General features: G+C 55.1%; 1 protein-coding gene across 10 annotated transcripts in view; it reads right to left on the reverse strand.

Moving 5' to 3' along the window:
• Nucleotides 1-22,066, reverse strand: part of DAB2IP (DAB2 interacting protein) — a 189,418-nt gene that overhangs the window by 41,576 nt on the left and 125,776 nt on the right. Inside the window, exon 1 of one of the 10 annotated variants that reach the window (XM_059142890.1) lies at nucleotides 7,085-7,106. The exons of 8 other annotated variants lie outside the window; for them this stretch is intronic. Coding sequence is in view for 1 of the 2 variants with exons in the window: in XM_059142889.1 (XP_058998872.1) it covers nucleotides 3,980-4,143 (164 nt within the window). In the remaining variant the exon portion in view is untranslated. Of the gene's footprint in view, nucleotides 1-3,979; nucleotides 4,490-7,084; nucleotides 7,107-22,066 lie in introns of those variants that run through there. One more of the 10 variants, XM_059142889.1, reaches the window with a different exon arrangement.

Below are 22,066 nucleotides of genomic sequence, written 5' to 3' on the forward strand. Positions count from 1 at the left end.
GGGCAGAGGCAGAGGGCTATGGCCCAAATCCTTAGAAACCTGGAAAGAGCCAGCCTCTGTCCTGCACTGGCCCCAGGCTACCCGGGGTCTGCTGGGTGGGAGGAGGGAAGCAAGAGTGCAGAGGCACCAGGCCCAAGGGGAGGGAGCACAAGAGCCAACCCTCCAGGGGCAGCCCAGCCCCACCCCTGCCATCTCTGAGTCTCCTCGGTCCCCAGTGAGGGGGCAGGCCCTGTCCTGCTCGGGTGTCTCTCCCGGGATGCTGTGCAGCTCAGCCTGCTTTCCTGAGGGGATTTCTGCAACAGCCATACAAGCCATACACAAACAGCCTCCCAGAAGCTGGGGACCCCCCAAGGCTTGACCCAGTTCAAGGCTGCCTCATCCTATTTTCCTGGAGCCTAGAGCCAGGGAAGGGAGGGTCTGGACTGCCACAGGAAACAGGTGGTTGGGAGGAATGCCCTACAGCCCGGCACAGCAAATGGCCACTGCTCTGAAGGGGCAGGAGACCGTGCGCCCTGCACCCCACCATCCGCGCCACACCCCCAAGGCTGGTCCCTAAGGGCAGCCTCATGGGGGGGGTCTGCAGGCTTGGTGTGCAATTCTGGTGATGTTACCTAGCAACTGTGACCTCTGGGCAAGACCTTTCATTTTCTTGGGCCACAGTTTCTTCAGGTATGAAATGAAGAAACACCCCCTGCAGATAACAGATGTGAAAACACTGGTTAACCAGCAGAGGAAGCATTTAACCAAACAACCTGGGAGCCCCAAAACGCAAACATCCGAGTGCCATTCATTCGACAGTTACTGGGAACCCCCACCTGAGGACCATTAGAACTTAGGTTGTCCCCAACCCTACCCTGTCCACCCACAAGCCAAACACATTTTGAACTCCCCACACAGCCAGCCACGCCTTGGGGGAGGTCCAGGTTCTGGCCACCAAAATACCCTGAAAAAGACCTCAAACTTCTCTGGATGCCCAGCACACAAAGGAGCTTTCCAGAGCAAAGTTACCAGTGTAAATGAAGTCCAGCGTGCTCTGACAAAGAAGAAAGACCCTCCAAGCAAACCCAGTTCCACATGCTCTTCTCTAGGGGGGCCTTGGACCCAGAGAGAGAGAAGTAGGGAGATGGGGAAGAACGGGGGTCAGGAGGTCCCACGAACCAGAAAAAGTGAGCCAACAGGGCGGTGAGCGAGCTCTGCTGAGAAAGGGCGAGAGGAGCCCAGACAGGGGTTCAAGAGCATGTTGGGGCACCCCTCCAGCCCTCTGCATCGGCCTCCAAGGATTCTGCTCAGAGGATTCGGATGCGGTGCAGGGTTAAGAGGAATGGGCAAGACCCTGGTAAACCTGGTAAACCCAGAAGCGAGAGGAAGGTCTGAGCCCTTACCCCATCCTCCCCTGCTTCCCGGGTTGGCTGGTGCTTCCTGCCCTTCCCTGACACCACTGCCTCCTACTCTACTATCCAACTCACCTATCCTGACCCCAGTGGTTCTCCTCATGGTCCCCAAGGGCCTTCATGGGGCCAAGGCCAACAGTTTCTATCCTCTTTACTGACAGAAGACAGCCCACACCCTCCCTGAAACCCAGGCCACCAGACCCTCTGGTGTTTCTCCTCCCTCCCTGCCACCAACACCTAAGGTTCTCCCAGCGCCTTTCCTGCTACCTCGGCCCCTTCCCTGGATTGGGGGGGACTGGAGTTGCTCAGGCTCTAACCTGGGGGCACTCCCTTTCAGTAGAACACCTTGCTTTGGGAGTTTCATCTGTTCCTTTGCTTTCATCAACTCTAGTGTGCTCAAGGCCCCTCTGAGTTCTATCCCTAGCCCTCCCCTCCTCTGAGCTCCCGACTCACAAAGGACATGCTGGGCTGACATCTTCTCTTGGATCCCTCAAGGAATCTCAAGTCTGAAATGTCCGAAGTGAAGACTCTGGAGCCCGGACACCCCCCACCCCACCCCAGCCTTCAGAATCCAATCCATCAGCAAAACCTACTACCCCTCTAACAGCTCCCTTGTGTGCCCCAGCCTGCAGCCTCACTCCCAGCCCTACCAGGGAGCCAGAGGGACAGTATAGAAATGTAAATCAGATTATTTAAGCCTGGGGTGAGAAACTCCTCCAACACACCTTACAGCACTCTGAATAAATCCACACTCCTCCCCAGGTGGAAGAAGTAGGCAGGTGCCTACCCTCTGACGTCATCCACCAAACCCAACCCCCACCCACCCCGCAGCTTCTGCTTTCCCGCCTTGGGGACTTTGTACTCGCAGCCGCCTCGGTGGGCCTTCTCTTTTCCCCTCCGCCAGGGCAAGGCCTCAGGGAATCGCCAGCAGCTGGAGCTCGGTTGTTCCCCATGGAGAGCCCCTGGACAGCTATCACAGGTCCTGCCACACCCCATTACTCCCCACTGAGACACTTGTTTTCTTCATAGAGTTTGGCTCATTCACCCAGCAAATATTTATTTAGTGCAAACTACGGGCCAGGCACTATTTTAGGACTGGGAAACAAGGTGCCAAACAGAGGAGACAAACATCCCTGACTTACATTTCAGTAGGACGACTTTCCCCAATCCAGAATTACTCTGCTTTCCCGCTTATTTACGAGCATCTGTCTCTCCTGACAGAAGGCAAGCTCTGCAAGGCCATGGCCGCATCTTCTATTTCTGCGTCCGAAGGGAGGCTAGAGCAGGCTGGTGGAGCTCAGGAAGTGTTTATGAAATGAAGAACAAGGCAGCAAAAGAACCAAACCCAAAAAGCCTGAGAAGTGGGGCACCTGGGTGGCTCAGTGGGTTAAGCCTCTGCTTTCGGCTCAGGTCATGATCTCAGGGTCCTGTGATCAAGCCCCACATCGAGCTCTCTGCTCAGCATGGAGCCTGCTTCCTCCTCTCTCTCTCTGCCTAGTTGTGATCTGTCAAATAAATAAATAAAATCTAAAAAAAAAAAAGAAAAAGAAAAAAGAAAAAAAGCCTGAGAAGTCAAGAGCAAGCCTTCACTATCTCCTAGGGGAGATGCCCTTCACTGCCTCGGGGTCTCAGGCTTCTGTAAGCCCTACCCTCGACCCTTCTGGGGAACAGACCAGATGAGCAAAGGCAGCTCTGGTGAACTACTGGAAAACAGAGGAATGACCACAAGGCCAGTGCAGTCAGGCAAGACTTCCCGAAGAGGGGAAATCTGAACAAGGCCAAATCCCACCCCCAGCCCTAAATCTAGGGAGAGGAAGGAAAACAGATTTGTGTTTTACGGCTCTGATGTTCTTTGCTCCAGTAGGAAAAAAGGAAAAAAAAAAAAAAAAAAAAAAACCAAAAGCCAAAAACAACAACAACAAAAAAAACACCTTGCTCCAAAAAACCTTTTACTTTTTATTAGCGTCTTGATCAATAAAAGTTTTAGGAGTAAAGCTTCTCTCCTGCAACACTAACCACCAGAGAGACAGGCTAGGATTATTAAATCTGTCTCCAAGAGGCCTGCTGGGAGCCCCAGGCTAAGGGAACAGCAGCCCGGGGCCCTCACTCACTCCTCACCAGGCGGCTTGAGGTCAAAGCCCCCTTCTCACAAGCCCACACCTCGGCAACCCTGCCAGTCCCTGGGCCTAGGTTACCTTCCAGGCACCCCAGAGTCTTCCTGCTTTGGCCTCCTTGGTCCTGTGCTCCTGGGCCTCTCTCCACCCTGCCACCCAGACTTGATGCTCCCTCAGAAGAGCTCCTGAGTCCCAGGAGAGAAGCCAGCCTAGCAACCCCGGCCCCACCTTCACTCTTCCCAAGCCCTTGGGGAAGCCTCCCATTCAGTGCCTGTGGGCCATTCAGAGATAAGAAAGGGTTGCTGTTGTAGACCTCCTCAGCACACCAAGGAGGCCCTGGACCCTGGTGAGGAGTATGTCCCAGGGCTGGGCCTCCTTGGAGAAATAGCCCCACACCTTCTAGCTAGATCTGTGCCCACCCACCAGGGAGTAAGTTTCCTGTGCCCCTTTCCTCCCACGGAGCCCCCCACAGACCTTGGCAGTGGAATCGCAGTTCTTTCAAATGACCCCCGTCTGCGCACTGGGCGCCTGGGAGCCCGATCTGGTTTGCGAGGTTGACCGGGTCTCCACAGAGCTCTGGCCCGGCCCAGAATCTTGCCAAGGTTGTCACCAAGGAGTCCGAGGCCACAGAGGCCCATTCCTGAGAATGGCCTGCAGCCAAGTGCCTCTCCCAGCCAGATCAGGGGGCCTCTCCAGTCGGGCCAGCATCTAAGAGGTGTGTTCAGGCGTGCCTCCCCTTCCTGCAAAGCACATGCCGAATCGGTCTTCCAAGCCAATATTTCAAAAATGACTTAAAAAAAAAAAAAAAAAAAAAAAAAAAACAGCGGTGACAACATCTAGAGATTTCCGGGTCCTTCAGAGAACAAGTGGAAAATTACAGTCTTCCATACAGGTAACCACATGGCACAACATCCAAGAAGTCTAGAAAGACTCCTGAAAACCAACAATTGCTTCCAGCCACAGGCAAGTCTTCCTCCCAGAGCACGGGGGAAGGGTGCAGACCTGGCGCCAAGCTCTGGGTCCAGGAAGCTGGAGGAACCTCGGCCAGAGAGGTCCGTTGCAGGCTCCTCCCATGAAGCGCTGACTCCGCCCCAGGTCATATCTTGCCCCAGTCCCGCCTCTGGGCCTTTGCACTTGCTATTCCCTCTGAGCGGCCCTGGCTCTACGCAAGGCTGGTTTCGCCTCATTCCCGTCTCATATCAAGTCTCATATCAAGTGTCCTGGGAGAGGCCGTCCCTGGCCACTCTAGCTAAAGGTGTAACTTCCACCCCAACCCCCAAGTTAACACCCCGGCTTCACTTTCCTCGTAGCCCTGATCTTAAATCATCTTGTTCTCTCTCCCACCGTAGGAAAGGTTTGTAAGAACAGGGACCTGGTCACCCTGGTAAGACCGAACACCTCCGACCAGTGTCTGGCACAAAGCAGGCAGTGGCATATGTGCTGAGGAATATCTTTCGGTAACTTTCTGGCTGGCCTGTCACAGACCTATCACAGACCTGTCACAGCTCGGGAAGCTGAGCGGGGTAACTCGGGGGACGTGCCAAAGCGCCTCTACGCCAGCGGCTCCCGGCGCATTCCTTCGGGAGGCTCCACGCCCCATTCCCCGAGGCCGGAAGCTGCCTGCCCCGCCCCCAGCCGCCGGCCCCGCCCACTGGGAGCCGCACGTCCCGCCCTTCCCAGGCCCCGCGGCGGCGCCGGTCTGCGCGGCCAGCAGTCCGCAGCTGAAACTGCTTTCCGTTCCCGCCCGGCCGCTGCGCCCTCCCGCCCGGCCGCCCCCGCCAGATCCGCCGCCGCGGAGGCCACACCCGGGCTCCCCGGCTCGGAGCTGCAGCCCAGAGCTTCCCCACTCCCCTGCCACCTCGCACTTCCATTCAAACATTTCTAAAGTATGAACGAAGGCGGAGTTACCGGCAAAGCCAGGGCTTTGCTTACCCAAGTCACTGGCGCAGACCCCTGCGCAGCAGTCCTGAGTTCAAGTTCCCTCTCTCACCCGGTTCATCTCCTGTAGGGAAGCACCCACACACCCACATCGTGGATGGGGCCACGATGACCGGAGTAGGTTTAACTACCAGGACGGAGGAGGCGCTTGGGTGAGCAAGGTCAGCTGCCCAGGTTTGGGAAGGCTATGGGGGCAGGCAGACCCAGTCTGACACACAGGCCCAAGTGCCACCCCACGCTCTGGCGTAGAGACTCATCTTCAGGTCACACAGAAACACAAATCCCTCTGGGAAGGGCACCCCCAATCAACTCAACATTTTGGCCTGGAGTCACCCCTTTTCCATTACACTTGAGCCAGCTACATAGAGAGCCTCTGTCACCCACAGGGAACACCTTCTCTTACAGTCACCACCCTGAGGGTTAATCAAGCTGGGGCCCAGCACCCAGAAGCCTCCACTGGCTTGGCTGCCACACAGCTTTCTGAGACATGAGAAATGAGATAACCGCATTCAATTCCACCATGTAAATATGGATGGAGAAGTGGGGGTGGGGAGAGTATACAGCCCTTGCTGGGGGTCCTGCCTCCTCCTTGGCTTCTATATCCAGAGACATCACAAGTCCCAGTTCAGCTCATGGTGGTTTCAGCCTGCTCCAGTCCCTTGGCAAACATCTGAGCTCCTATCAAGTGCCAGACTGTCTAGCACCTACTGAGTGCAGACAGCCAGGACTCTGGCTGGAGCACGAAAGGCTGGTGAAGAGGTCTGACTGTGGCCCCAAAGCAACCCCCAAACTAGGAAGTCTGTAATTCACTGCATCCCCTGCAGTGTCCTCACTTGGGCTCAGCTCCATTTAGGCAATGGTGACCCTGACCACTGGTGAAGGCCTGCAGCCCCCAACATCTCCATCCGCCCACACCCACAGCCCAGAGGGCTCCAAGCCCAAGATCCCAATGTCCTAGGGGAAATTTCAGAAGAGGGGAGAAGTGAGGCTATAAGCAGAGAGAGAGAGGGGTCTTAGGGCAGAAGCAAGCCCCTGGCGACAGGAAGGAGGGCCAGAGAACATTTCCGAAGCACCTCCACTAGGTGCAGGCCCTACAAGACCTCCTACTTGAGCTTAGTGTGGCAACAAACAGGCAAGGCCAAGACTGTGACCCCTTTACAGATGAAAAAACCAAGTCCAGAGAAGCTTGGTCACTTGCACAAGTTGACCTAGCTTCACTGGAAAGCAGATATGCCTCACTCCAGACAACCATCTGTACCTACTACCCATCTGGTCCTCTCAGTCTCCCTCTCCAATTCTAACAACCTCTTTCTCCTGGAGGCCTTCCCAGATTACCCCCAGGCAGGAAGCCACCCTGCCGGTGGGTGGGTCCTCTCAGTTTTAAGCTTTTGTTCTACAAAAGAGGCCCCTATGACAGGGGTTTCTCAATATGACAGCTACCACAGGAGGGGGTCAAAAGCTAAAAAGAAACAAGTTTTTTCTTAAGGTATGTAACTGTCAAATCATCATGTTGTACACCTAAAGCTAATATAATATTGTACACCAACAGTACTTCAATTAAAAAAAATAAGATAAAAATATGAAAGAAGCCCGTATTTGAGGTCAGAAAATGTACAGCCCGAGTCAGGCTCCCACACTCACCAGCTGCTTGACCTTGAATAAGCTCCCTCCTCCATACCCTTCCAGCCTTAGCTCAGAGGGCTACATAACCTCCTGTAAGCTCCTTTCAGAGTCAACTTGAACAATAAGTGAAAGTACAGAACACACAGTGACTTGGCCACAGATAGCTGGGGGAATTCCAGAGGCTGCCAAGATCCAGTCACTCCTGCCCGGTTCCAGCACCTTGGGAGAACCAGGCCTCCTGGATCACTAGGCCCCACCCACCCACCCAGGCACTCCTCACCCTTACAGGAGCAACCAGCCACAGGCTCTCCTTTTTCACTCTGCCCCAGGCCTGCCCTGCCCTTCCTCCAGGCCACACCTTTGCTCCCCACTGAGCTCACCCCTCCTCCCCCTACTCCTAATTCTCATTCAAATTTTCAGACCCAGCTTAATTGTCCCCACCTGGGGGAAGGCTTTCCCAGTGTCCTCAGGCACAGGAAGTATGAAATCACCCCTTCCTCTTCCTGAATTCCCGGCCTGCCTCACGCAGCATCTCCCTCCCCCAGGGAATCCTGCTGACCCCCCTATCAGGCCCTCCTTGGGATCTATTCATCTCCATTCTTCAAGTCCTGGCATTCAAATAAATGTGTGATGAACACAAACACCCTGTAGGTCATTCTCCTACCAAAAGTTCAGAGTCCAGATGTGGTATCATCTTTTTAAGATCTGACGATGTCTCGCCAACTGGGCTAGGCTCTCTGGAGAACTCTGGAACCATCCTTCCTCAAGCACCTTCCCATTTCTTGATGTGCAAGAGCCAACCCCAACATTGTCAAGGCACAGCCCTTGGGAGGGGGACCTATCTTGTGGCCATGGATCTCTTCTTCCTAGAGGCTATGCAGAGGATGGAGGCCCTCTCTGACCTGCCCAGAGCTGTCTCAGCGAGAGGATAGAGGTAGGCACAGGACCAGAGACAAATCCTTACAGGAGAGTCAGCCCCAGGGACCGGCTGTTCATGGACAAGAGCTTCTAAAGAGACAACTGCTGTATTTGCTGAAGGTGAGAATCAAACTTGATATTAGACTGAGGGCCAACTCTAGAGAGCAGTTTCAGTGCACTCCAGCTGTTAATTTATGTATGCACATCTATGCTTATGTGGTTTTATCATCACCAACAAACAACAAATGTGTCCTGGCACCTGCTATGTGCCAGGCCCAGTGTTAGGCATTCTACATACATTATTTCCATGAATCCTCAAGAGAGTCATAAGCTGTGGGCATCCACTGCTACATTTTACTACAATGAAGCTAAAGCACAGAGATGTTGGAAAAGCTGCCCAAGGTCACACAGCTTGTTAGTGGTGGCAGCTGGGATTCCAGGCCCCTCAACAATCTGGCCCCAGCCTGTCCTTCTGGTCTAAGCTGCCAGTGTTCACCATTCCAAAGTCTCTGTTCTTTGTCCCTGTCTCTTTGCTCCCTACTCACCTTGTTTTGTGATGTGTGTGTGTGTGGGGGGAGGGTGTTAATGTACACTGTCAGCCCACAACCTCCCAACTCCCTCCCTCCTCTCCACCTGCTCAGAGACCTGCCCCCCCTCACCCCGGCCAGGCTCCAAGGTCCTCCGACCTCCCATCAGGCCAGCCAGGCTCCCCACTTGGCCACCTCCTCACCCTCCACTGGCCTATTTGTATCACCCCCATCTGCCAGGCCCCCAACCAGTGCCTTGTGGTAATGACTTCAGCTGGCAGAGAATCCTGGAACCTTTCCCCCCACAGTGATGCTGACACATGTTCACTCAAAAAATTGCAATGTTTCCATCAAAACGCTGTTAATGTATAGGGGGTGGGTAAATTCCCACCCACGTGATGCCTCCTTAGAAAAATAGTAAATTTACTCTCAAACTTGCAATAAGACCTGGTCAGCATTTCTTTCTTGGTTGTCACGGTGCCGAGTGCTGGGCAAACACTCAGCGTGGTGTTCCAGGGACTGACTGCTACAAGGGGAAGGGGGAGGGAGGGATGGCTACAGTTTCCGAGCCTGTGGCTGCTAGAGCCCTATGACAGTATGCTGGGGTCGGCGGGTGGTCAGGCCCCCCATCCCTAAGTCCTGCCCCCAAAGGCTCAAGTTCCATTCACTGTGCTCTACCAGGGTCTAGCTTCTGTGTCTGACTAGGTCACCTGCTGCCAAGTCCCCAAGTTCTGTCCCCACCCCACAAGAGTGGAGCCCTGCTCTCATAGCCATCGCCACCACAGGTCTACACCGGCCCAATGCCCCAGTTCACAGACAGGCCCTCCGATTTCACCAAGTCCCTAAAAGGTCAAGGAATCCAAACCTCCCTGAACTGTCCCCTTATCCACCCCCAAGCCTCTGGGACCAGCAACAATATCATGGGAGTGGACTGGGGGACCCTGTTCTACCTCCAGATTCAACACCGCCAAAACAAAGTCCCAACGCCAGGCACTGGGACCTGGGTGCCTTCCTGGAGGTCAGCAGCAGCTGGCTAGGTCCTAATTCATCGCAGCCCCACCACTGGACAATGGGAGGTATGGCTCTCTGAGACCAGAGCAGCTGGAGCAGCTGGAGCAGCCCGAGCTTGGGCAACACCCAGCCCCCAGAGCAGAGAAGACGGAGGGGATGAGGGGAGGCCCACAGGCTACACCCCGTCCACACTGCTCCACGGAAGGAAGCAACTCTGCAACAAGACGGCACTCACAGCCCTTCCCGGGATCCCCCAGAGCCCCAATCTTAGATGTTCTGGGCTTCAAGAGGGTGAAACAGAAGCATCTGATCTTACTTCTTCCAAATGTCTCCCGAGAGTTTTTGCAGGTGTCTATGCACAAAGCTGCCAGTAGCCTCTTTCTGGGTGTCACAGGGAGACACTACTGTCTCATTTTACAGACGAGAAAATAGGCCCAACAGTCCAAGGTCACCCAGCTAGAAAGGGCATGACATCAGCGTTCAAGCAAGTGAACAAGACACGTGCTCTCTGCCCTCAGGAAGCTGGCAGTCCAGCGCGGGGGGGAGGGGGGGGTAGGACACATACAGACATCATTGCCAAACAAAAGCATGCCTAGCCACAGGTCCAGGAGAGGCTGAGCAATTATCCATTGCAGGGCCTGGCCCAACAGGCGACATGTAATGACTGCAGAAACATTTCCAGTTGATTGCAGAGAAATCAGGAACAGTTTCACAGAAAGGAGGGCAGCCCAGCCTGTATGCCTTCTGAGATCTCAGTCCCCTACCATGCTCTGTGCCTTGCACACAGTGCAAGGGAATGAGTGTGGATGGGTGGGTTAAGTGTCCACGTCACGTAGCACGTCACATTTCCAGTACAACAGCCTGGCCCCCAGAGGTATGTCAAGTACTCATGCCTCATTTACAGATGAGATGGAGTGCCTAGCAGTCAGCTCTCTGCTCCAAGTCATACACCTAGTCAGGTCCCAGTTGTATCTGATTCCAAGGCCTACTTCTCCAACAAGCACCCAATTTCTCCAGACCTCAGGTTCCCTGTCTGTAAAACTCCACTGTCAGAAGCACATCTACTGCAGACAGGGGTTGGACATGAAATGCGCCAAACCTGCAGCCTGGGTCCAGGAGGTGGTGACCACACACTCCGGACCCTGCTCCTGTGGCCTGCTCGGTGAAGGAACACAGGGTGTTCCTCTGTTCCCAAATCAAGCATGCTAAGGAACGGCCACTGATATGGAGTTATAATTGGTGAGCCCGGCAGCACGGAGCCCAGCAACACGCCCGGTGGGCGCTGGCGGTACAGGGGAAATAGCTGAGCACAGCAAATATAGCCGCTGACCCAATTCAGTTCAGTTCTGTCTTCGAGAAAATAATTGAGTTTAAATGAATAGGTTTCCCATGTCCCCTCCGGCCTCGGGAGGGTGGAAAGGGAGAAGGGGAGACAGGAACAGTTCCCCAGGCTCACTGTTGGTTAGTTTTGAGTCATTAGGCCCGTGAAAGGTTTCTTTCTTTCCAGGGTGGCCAGTGGGGCTCAGACACATCTGGAGGCCAGTGAGGATGAAGTGTAAGTCCCAGCCTCCCCAACACCAGCTTGTGGCAGGGTCCAGCAGTCCCGTTGGGCCCCAAACTCCTTGTCTACAGAACGGGAACCTTATTCCCCTCCCTTGCCCCCAACACACAGGGCCGCTGGGAAGAGCTAAGTTGGGCTACGCCAACTTGAAGGCCTTCCAGGGAGAAAAAGATGGGATGAGCTGTAGCGGCCAGTTCTTTGCCCTAGAGGGATACAGGATCAACGCTGCCACATCTGTCTGCTCGGGAAAAGCCAGAAACCCTGATTTTGCAGGTGAATGTTTTATGGGTGTTTCAGTGTTGGTAACTGATTCTTTTTTTTTTTTTTTTTTAATTTTATTTATTCATTTGACAGAGAGAGATCACAAGTAGATGGAGAGGCAGGCAGAGAGAGAGAGAGAGAGGGAAGCAGGCTCCCTGCTGAGCAGAGAGCCCGATGCGGGACTCGATCCCAGGACCCCGAGATCATGACCTGAGCTGAAGGCAGCGACTTAACCCACTGAGCCACCCAGGCACCCCGGTAACTGATTCTTTTAAAAACACCAAGAAACACCTCTGTATCTTTTCAGACCCAGGGAAACCTGTCTGTGGCCGACGTGTGGCCACGAGCCACCTGGGTGCAACCTCCGATTTAATGACAACAAATGTACGGCGATTTATGGTGCACTTGGTGTCTTCCCACCTGTTTATTGCCTTATAATTTCTTGGGCTGTGAGGCCAAGCCCAGCACTGGCTGAGTGGGAGAGGCAAGACACCATCCTCTCAAGCTGGGACTCAAGACCCCAGGGAAGGACAAGGAGGGGCGGCCCTCCCTCCGCTGTGGGAAGGTGGTTGAGTGAGCTGGGCCAGGTGTCACCCGAGAAGTGAGGGGACCCAGTCGCGCCTCCTGCACTGCCCTCAATTCCTTGTTAGGGTCTCCGTTTCCTCTGCAGCCAAAAGGGAGTTTCTGTGAGGACCAAACAAGAAAGGGAAAGCTTCGACAGAAAAAGCGAGCACACGTGCCCAGTCTCCCCAGAGAGGCAGAGCCGCACACGGAGTAGAAAGAACATGAGTTAGCAAAGAACTTGGGCCACGTCCCCAGCTACCAGCTCTCGGCGGTGGGATCCCAGGGACGTTACCTAACCTCCCGGGACGTCAATCTCACCCTCCGTACACAGGGGGTAGGAATCTGCGGGGCACAAAGCTGTTGCAAAGAAGAGATGAGATCATTGTCAAATGGCCGCTAAGAAGCCTGGCACAGAGCAAGGGATCAAACATGATAGGAGTTATTACTAGTGTTATCTTTGGTGAAAAGCATGCCAGAAATTTTGACTGAGTGATTACAATAATGTAGCACAACCAGGCAAACTTGTTGTTAACAGATGAGGCCACCTATAATTAGCACAATCATTACGTATGCAAATGGAGTGGCTTAGATGCTGGAAAAGGGTGTTCTTTGAAGTGTGTTTAAATAACCCCTCTCTTCTGGCTGCCTGCCCTCCCCAAATCTTGTTTACACTATTAATTTCATTAGCAAACATGTTCTTCTTAAAGCAAGACAGAATTCGAAACCAGTATTATATTCAAATCAAGGAGGTTTTAAACCATTTGAACCCCACCGAGGGGCTCTCCCTCGATTCGTTTGTGGGTCCCCATGCTAGGTCTCCTCAGTTAGCTGTAGGCCTCTGTTGTAGGGCGGGGGCGGGGAGGGTGAGAGAAGTATGCTTCCACAGCCTCCTCCCCCCGGAGAGTCCAACTATGGAACATGCAGAGCTGGGACTAGGGGCCGAGAAGGGTGTCGGAGGGGCGCGTTCTTGCTGTGGAGCAGGTGCCTGATTTGAGGAGGGGAGGTATTCAGCAGCTTTAATGAATGAGTTCCTATGGGCCAGGCCCTTGGTATCAGGCATACCATAATACTCATTTACACATGCCCCCCCAAAAATTCTCAAAGGAATTCAAGGAAGGATTTTGTCCAAAGACATATAAATAGTATGTTGCAGAGCTGGCTTCACCGTGGTTCAGTGCACTGCCTGCCTGCACTGACTGCCTGGTTCAGTGCACTGCCTCGAGTCTGCTCTTCCAGCTTTGTGCTTAAAGTGCACTTAGCCCAGCCTTCTACCTGGAGAGGACAGAGTGAAGTTAATAATCCAAACTGATCCCAGACCCTTTGAACTGGGAGGGATCATCAGGGACTGACCTAGGTTTTGAGCTGAAGATTCGGAGGCTCAGGGAGGTCGTGTAATTCGCCAGGGGTCCCACAGGCAGAAAGCAGAAGAACCTAGGGCCCAGGGCCTCTTGCCCCAGCCTTGCTGCTTTTGCATTCAGATGTTTAAACACAAGACAATTCAACAATCTTCCTCCCCTTAATACCTGGGTCAGTATCTTAACCATCTCTGTATCCCCTGGGCCCAACATAGACCTAAGCAGACTAAAGATGCTCAGAAAATGTTCTCTGGTTTGCCAAACAGTTTTTCTTACCAAAAAAGACAATGCTGAACAGCAGGAACAGTGAAGGCAAGCAAAGGAAGATGGGTGGTGGCTCAGGGACAAGGGCGACAGCAGACCATCCTCTGTGGGAAAAATAACACAGAAGCAGGAGAACGTGGCCACCCTTAGCTTGGAAAAGGCCCGTCTGAAAACATTTCCTGCCGGTGCCTGCTCGGGGCAGGGAGTTAGATGACTTTCAGTATGGGGAAATGAAGAGAAGTCTTAACAGGTATGTCAGCCCCTCACCTGCCCCCTGCTGGCTCCAACCACCATCAATCCTTTCCTTATTCCTTCCTTGGTCCCAGAAATTGAGGCTAAGAGAGACTTGCCTGAGGTCAGCAGCAGAGGAAGCTAGGGCCCAGACTTCACTGCTCCTTCAGCCAGGCTCTCTCATCACCCTCCCCACTTCTGGCCCTGGGAAACCTAAGGGAGCCTTGGTAAGGAAGGTGAAGATAACTGCCCGTCCCCTTGCCCCTACCCCCATGGCCCCTCTGCTACAGCTAAGGCAAACTGGGCCTCTCCTATGTGTGGTTGCTCTGCTAGGCCCCTTCCCCCTTTGTTTTTATTTTTTTAAGATTTTATTTTTTTATTTGAGAGAGAGAGAGAGAGCACAAGCAGGGGTGGGGGCAGACAGAGAGGGAGAAGCAGACTCCCCACTGAGCAGGGAGCCCACCATGGGGCTTGACCCCATGACCCTGAGATCATGACCTGAACCGAAGGCAGACGCTTAAGCAGCAGAGTTACCCCCCACTTTAAAAACAAATAATTCTCAGAAATACCCTGAGAAGCAGGTACAATTACTGTCCCCATTAACAGAAGCGGACACTGAAGCTCAGACAGGGCAAGCAACCTGCTCAAGGCCACAGAGTGGGGAAGTGGGCCAGATGAGACTGGACGCCCGGCAGTCTGACCCTGAGCAGGGGCCTGCACTATTGGCTCTGCTCCGAGGTGCAGCCCAGGGAACCCCCAGACGGGGAGTTGGTGGGGGCATGAGTGTTCTGGCACCACATCCTGCCTGGTGTCCTTCAAGTCCTCCCCCTGCCTCCAGGAGAACGTGTAAATAAAACTGGGCTAAAGATGTGCCTTCTGGGATTCTGGGGCCTTCCAGATCTGCACGAAGTCCAGCTGAAAGATTTTTGGGGGGATCACTCTAAAGTTGGGACTTCCCACCACCTCTGGTTCCTAGCCCACAAGCAGTCCAGGGGTGGAGACTGGCGTTGCAGGCAGTGTGGGGGAGTGACAGGGGAGGAGACTCCCCTACCCTGGAGGATGAAGGGGAGCCACTGCCGGTGTCCACCCCCTCCTCGAAGACAGCCTCCCACACCCACCCTCACACACAGCCAGGGAGCTGCTTCTAAAACCACAGCCCTCAGCAGGCCCCATCCCCTCTGAAAATCCAGCCAGCTACGGGGTCAAGTCCAAACCCTGCCTTCTCATCATCTTCCACTCTATCCCCCGCCACCGCCCAGCCCAACACGCTGCCACGGTGGCCCACGACACCCAGATGCCAGGCCCGTCAGCCAGCCCCTCCCGTACCCTCCACAGGGAGATCGTCCACCAGCCTTCACCTTTCCTCTGTGGCCCAGACAACTCTTTGGTGCGTTCCCTGAGCCCAAGTGGGGTCCCCACTCCCTTCCCTATCCCACGCAGCCCCTCTAATGCAGGCAGGGTCCGCCTACTCCAAGGAGCCCTTGGAGCCCTTGAGGGTGGACGCTGGGTGTGACTGCCCTGGCCCCCAACAGAGGCCATGTGCTGGCCGGCTGGCAGGCATTTGGGGCACCGGGCTCCCTAGGGTCAACGAGGCCAGATCTGAGGGTGATCACTGGAAGGGGAGTCTTCTGGAGGCAGACCTGACCATGAGCCCCCGACCCAGGTCAGGTTAGGGCCTGCCAACTGGCTCTCCTAACTTGGCTCATCAGGAGAACATGGACGGTGCCAGGCCCAGTCTTTCCATGGATGCCTGACAATGGTTGTGTTGAGAATCACAGGAGATGAAGTCATTGCTCCCAGAAATAGGCTGATTGAGAAGACGTGACAACAACGCAAACAGCAAGGCTGGAGTCTCTCTCTCTCTCTCCATGTGTTTCTCTGCCCTGGGAAGCCGGGCCAGGCCTGAGCTCCTCTGGGAAAGAAATCGTGCCAGGAACTACAGCCAGCACAAGGGGCCTCTGGGAGCCGTGGTGCCCCGGGGCTGCTCTCTTCAGGGACTACGTCGCAGAGACTCTCTGTCCTGAGCCTCAGTGAAGTGTCCGACCTGCCCCCTGGCCCTCTCTGGCCTTCTCCCACCAGTTTTCCTCACGCCCTCCTGTCTTCTCAGGGTACAATACCCACAGTTCTCAGTCCCTCACATTCTCATCCTCTCCTGGAGAGCAGGCCTGCCTAGATTCGGGGAGGTGGTAGCTTCTACTGGCTAAGACAAGACTCTGGGCTACAGACATCTGGCTCATCAAATCTTAGTTTTGTCATGTTACAAATGTGACCATGAGCTACTCAGCCCCTGAGCTCACCTTCCTCGTCTGTGAAAGTGCACAGCAATGTGCCTACCTCATGGGGTAAGAGTAAATGAAATCCATTGATTTGTTCATTCACCAACCTTGGGGCAGGCCCTGTTCTAGAGGCTGAAGACACATCAGGGAATAAGACAGCCACTACCTGCTCCCCTGGGGCAGAAGTGTGGGAGAAGTACACAGTGATAATCTCAGATGAACTCAAGTGCGAGAAAGAAACACAGGGTAGGGTCCAGCTAGAGGGAGAGGAGGCTGCTTCACGCATGGCTGGATGAAGTGAGGGAGCAGGTCACAGACACCTGGGCAGAGTGATCAAGGATAAGGGAACAACAGAGGCAGAGACCATGAGCGAGGGTACTTGAGGTGCAGGGGTAGGGATGGGTCAGTAAAGTAAAATCAACAAGGCAGGCAGGAGGCAGCCTGGAGTCCAGAGGGAAGGGGTGGGCCACACGGGGTTGGGGGAGCACTAAAGGGGAGCAAAGCTGGAGGTGGAGACCAGCGTAGGGGTGGGCCGCAGGGTTCTGGCACAAAGTAAGCCTTCCTTCACTCTTCTTGTCCCTGTCCTCATCACCATAAAATACCCCCATCACCCAGAAACGGGCACCAAAGCCAAAGGCCATCAGGCAGATCTCTGTACCCTATCTTAACAGGTGACCAAGTACTCAGTGCCGTTCAATATCCCAGCGACAAGGGCCAACACTTGGCCCAGACAGGGCTCTCCAGCCTAAGCAGACGCGTCTTCCCCCACCCAGGGCCCAGTCCTCAACCAGCTCTGAGCTTCAATCCACACAGAGCCCCCAATCCACACAGGGGGCAGGAAACAGGGGACCCCACACAAAATAACAGTACCAGCATTTGCACCTCACAGATCTTTCCTGTTCCTTTCTATCCAGTTTCTCCCTTGTTGAGCTGGAGGTACTTTGAGCCCCATCGGATGATGGACCAGAATTGAGAAATTCCCTTTTGAATCCTAGGTTTTTACAATGCCTCCAGAAGCTTCCCTGAGCCCAGGCAAACAGTCCTCCCTGGGCTCAGCTGCCCCCAGCCCCAAATAGTCCCTTAAGGCCAGGCTCCAGGGTCTGTGCCTGGTGGCCGACCTAGGCCCAGAGGGAGAGGCCAAAGTGACAGTCCCCAGCTAGAGGGTTTCACTAAGGCTGCACACATCTCTCCTACCCGAGGCTAGGAGCACCTCCAGGGCATACAGGGACCACAGCTGACTCCTGTTCCCGTCCCCAGGAACAGGTAGGCAAAACCAGAAATGACTCAGTCCCCTGGGAAGTCCTGTCTGCACAAGAAGCCCTATGATGGCCATGCAGCCTGTCTCTTCCCCTCTCTAGAAGACTGAGTTTGGAGCCCACACCACGGCCCCACCTGGGGAGCCACGTCACCCCCAGAGCTGTGTGGCTAGAGGGCTGAATGAGGTGAGGGACAGGGGTGGAGGGTGGGGGAGTCTTCATTCTGGGCCAGAACAGCCAGCTTTCCCCTGCTCCCCTCCCTACAGGTCAAGGAGGAAGGATTATGCTAGCTGACATGTCTTCAGCACATAGACACGGACACTGTTTTGTTTTGTTTTTTTTTGCGCCACAAAAAGTCTGCAGAAAAAGCCCCGGCCAACAGTCAGCCGTGGTTTTTGTGGGGTGGGGAAGCTCTATGGTGACAGTGGTGTAGAAGGAAAAATGTCACTTTTTGCTTGACACTCCCCTGTATGGCTGGAATTTGGTACTCTGTGCTTGTACTTTTAATTACCTTCACACTAAAAAGACTTAAAGTAAAGGGAAGGATGTGATCGAGAGGGTATCCAGCGAGGAATCTGGCAACAAATGGTCCCTGCTCTGCCCAGAAGGCCAGGAGCCTCCTTCTGTTTTGTTTCTTCTGCCTGCGCCTCACTCAGGCCGGCTGCTGCCGCCCCACAGGCTGAGGACAGAGCGTTGAGTGGGAGGAGGCAAGGCTGGGAAAGCACCAGGAGTCCCTGGCCTCAGACACAGGCATCTGGGGATCACAGAGTCACCTCGCCTCTTCCCTGACTGCCCCTTCCCACTTTGCTGCCTCGCTGCCCTTCACCCAGACCCTGGAGCTGACCCCGCCACGGTCCGTGGGTTGAGTCTGTCTACCCGATCCGTTCCTGGCCATATCAGGTCCCTGGGCTTCAGTCACCTCCGTTTCTCTTCCCCAAGGTCCTGCACACAGCCGGTGCTCAATGCCAGTTTGCTAGACCTATTGCCAGGACAATCTGAAGGACCCGTGTAGCAGGTGATCACTTAGAAGGAAACGAAAATATGGATTGTGGAGGGCGTGGCAGACAGGGTGGTGAAACAAAGGGAAGTTATGCCTGCCGGCCTGAACAGGAAGACAACCAGACAGGCTCTGGCCAGAGCAGTTCAAACCCTTTGAAGAATGCAGGACCCCTGCAGGGGTGGGGAGAAGTGAGCCCCTTCTGGGCGGTTAGGACTTCCGGTGCCTGAAGGAGCTACAGGGCCAGCAGGAGAGCAGATGCAAAGCGCAGGGGTCCTCCACACACTCGGACACCCCGAGGGACGGACAGTCCCCCCAGAGCTAAGGACCCAGATACCGGGTGTCCCAGGGCCTTCTCTTAAATACCACTTCCCTGACCAAAGATTCTCGTTTGACTGTGCCGAGGACGGGCAGAAACCCCCAGCTGGAGGGACGGGGCAGAGCCGTTGCTGGCTCAGGGTAGCCGGGGTCAGTCGCCACTTCTCCACTCTGCTGGGGCAGCATTTCACGCCAGCTAGCGCCGGTCCCTCTCCAGGCAGCACGGCTTCCACAGTCCGCAGGCCACCCCACCCAGTCTGCCACTCCAGGCCGCTCTGCTGGGGTCCCCAGACTGTCCTGAAAACACGGGTGCAGATTCGCCCAGCCACACCTCTGCCCATGTGGCTCTTCCTCCAGAGGGCCTTGCCTACTCCCCCGACTGCCCACCTGGGTTCTATCCGACACTTAGAGGTCTCTAAACTAAAGAGTATGGGCTGTATTTGGTCAACATTCATGTTTTGTTAAGCCCACATAGCGTTTGACATTTTTAAGTTTTGAATCAATTGCCAACATTTAAAGATGTGAAATTTTAAAATGTCACCCAAAACGCTCTAGATTTCTGGCTTCTCTTATACATCCAAAGACCTAGTGACATAGTATAGAGGCTGGCCCCTCCCCTTTAGCAGGCACCCACTCTCCAAGTTACATAGTGCCCACCCATCCGTGGACTGCCTCAGCCAGGGGCTCCTTTCACAGCTGGCAAGACAGGGGCAGGTCCCACCATGCATCTCTCCAGGGACAGAGTCCGCACCTTGCACACAGTAGGGACTTGTCTATCGTCTGTGGAATAATGAGCAAAGATGCAATGCCTCACTGTGCCCAGGATCTCCTGACCGCTATGCACTTCCCTGCAAGATCCCAAGCACCCCTGGGGCCCCCCTCCTACAGCTAGGCACACATGCAAAGGGGCACTGGGGTAAGCCTTGGGAGCTGGGTCCAGAGTCCCACGTCTGTAAGTTGTGTCTTAAGAGCCCAGGCAAAGCAGAGCAGTGATCCTGGCATGGCCCGGCCTTCTGGAGAAGTGGCAGGATTCCAGGCCAGCCCACAGACACTGATCCCCAGGACTTCAGTTAACCTGAAAAGGAGAAATTCGGCAGCAAGAACTGACAAAGCCAAGGCTTCCTCAATGTCCGTCCGCAGGAGGCCTGCCCCCCTTTGAAGCCTGCAGCCAACTCTTCCCTTTTTCTGGGTTTCCAAGGTCAGAGTCACATTGGCAGGAAGGGTTCTCTTTGTTCTCCCGCCTCTGACTTACCCCAAACACAGTCACTGTCCCAGACAGCCAGTTCCTCAGCAGTGGCAGAGGGGGCCCCTGCTCCTGCTAGGGCAGAGCAATGAGAAGGAGTCAGGTGCTGGCTGTGCCCCCAGGGGCCCTGCTCCTGGGATCCAGAGTCTCTGTGGGCCCGGCTTCCCTGCTGGCCCAGGAGCACCACCTCTGGTCCCCGGTTCCAGAGTTCAGTGAAGCTGGTGGCAGAGAAACAGCTGACAGCCCCCAAGATGCACTCATAGCCCAGGGGGTAGGCATCTACTGGAGGATGGGCTCAGCCTGGCTCTGGCCCTCACCGGCTCACGATGTGACCCCAGGCTACTTGCCTCTTCTCTGTGCTTTGGTTTCCTCATTTGGAAAATGTAGAGATGAATACCTGATCCAAGACAACTGACCTAAAAGGAGCCAGATGAGCTCTGGGGGTCACAAAGTGCCTCACCGGAGTCCATTACCCCAGCGCCCGGTGGAGTTCCTGGCATGCAATAGGTGCTCAATGTATCATTCACAGTACAAGCATTTATCAGGCCCCTGTGATAGGCTGGGCTGCGGGCAAGGTACCAGAGGCCCAGAATGGAGGCCTCTCCCTCAGTGAGGCCCACAGACAACTGTCATACCCTGAGAACTGCCAGGAAATAAGATCAGAATAGTTGTGAAACCTACAGGGGGGGTCGTGGGCTCCCCAAGGAAGGGGTGAGGGGCCAGGTATTCTAAGAGCCCTCTCGGCTGCAGGGCGGCAGAGGCCAGAGTTGGGGCTGCCCAGCCAGAGGCCACCTGGCACTGGTCTCATTTCCCACAGGCCTAGCTCAAAGAAAGAGCAGCCAGGCCCGCTGAGCAGCGACCCCATCCTTGGAAGGTGCCCACTGTGTCCTGTGCACCCGCACACATGTGCTGGGCGACTCAGTGACACCGCATCTCTGTGGCCCAGAACCAGGGCCACCCCTTTCAGGTACACTCTCCTCATGGCTCCCACACCTGGCTGGGGAGCAGCTAAAATAAGAGTTCGGGCCCCGGCCCTAGAGAGGAGGCACAGCGCCAGCCTCAGCAGGCAGTGCTCAGCAGAACCTGGAGGCTCAAGAGGCTCAGGTTCCCACTCTGGCTGTGCCTCTTACTAGCCCAGGAAGCCCAGGTCAAGTCACCAAACCTCTGGGCACCTGGTTTCCCCACCTCTCAGGTCACGGTGAACATCTAGGAGAAAAGGCCCCCGGCACAGGGCAAGGATGCCCATCCTCCCCTAACTCAATCCAACACACGGGCGGGGGGTGGGGGGCTGCTCACCTCCTCTCTGCACCCGCACCTCCTCACCTCCCACTCCCTAAGCTCCAAGCCCTTTCTCACCTCCCACGGCGGCCTCACATCCCAAGAGGACAGGAAGATTCTGACCTCTGAGCATTTGCTCGCGGGGTCCCTCTGCCTAACCACCCTTCTCCCCCGTCCCTCTGATGGGCTGCTCCTCTCTCAAATCTCAGCTCCTGTCACTTCTGTGAAGTCCTCCCCAATGCCTCCCAGGAAGGCCCAACTGACCGGCAGGCCCTCCAGCTCCTGTGTGCCTGGAGATGTTCCTGCCCCACTCGTGGCCTCGGCTTCCCACCTGTGACAGAATCTTGGACTACTTCTCATTCTAGAGCCTTATGAATGAGTTTGGTCACGTGCTCCACTGCGGGAGGGGAGGACCTCCAAGTTCACCCGGAGGTTCTGGGGGACTCTGAAGGAGCTAGACTCTACCTTGTTCTGCCGAGAAGGGCAGGACAAGGACAGTTCAAGAGACCCGAGCCAGTACCCTCAGAGGACCCCAACTGCAGAGCAGACGCAATAATCACAAAGCACAGAAAGCAGGTGGGGAAACACAGAGCAAAGTGAAATCTGCCGGAGACCGGAGCAAGGGGCCGTGGGCGGGCTCCAAGCAGCAGTAGCCAGGACTAGACAGATGGGCAGTGTCCACGCAGGAAGAGCAGGGGCAGGGAAGGAGGCACTCCAGAGAGGGGAGCGGCCCGAGACAGCAGGGATACCTGCCACTTGGCAGAGCTCGGGCGTCTCAGCGTTGCTGTGTGGGTCTCAAGGTGCTCCCCCCAGCACCGGGCCACAGATCCCATTTACTCCCCATGACCTCCCTGGGAGACAGGAAGTACCCGCATCCCCATCTTACAGAGTGAGACGAGTTCCCTGAAGTCAGTGTTGACGAGAGGGGAGCTGAGATTTG

The sequence above is a fragment of the Mustela lutreola genome, chromosome 12 (genome assembly GCF_030435805.1).
Source record: "Mustela lutreola isolate mMusLut2 chromosome 12, mMusLut2.pri, whole genome shotgun sequence".
Lineage (NCBI taxonomy): Eukaryota > Metazoa > Chordata > Mammalia > Carnivora > Mustelidae > Mustela > Mustela lutreola.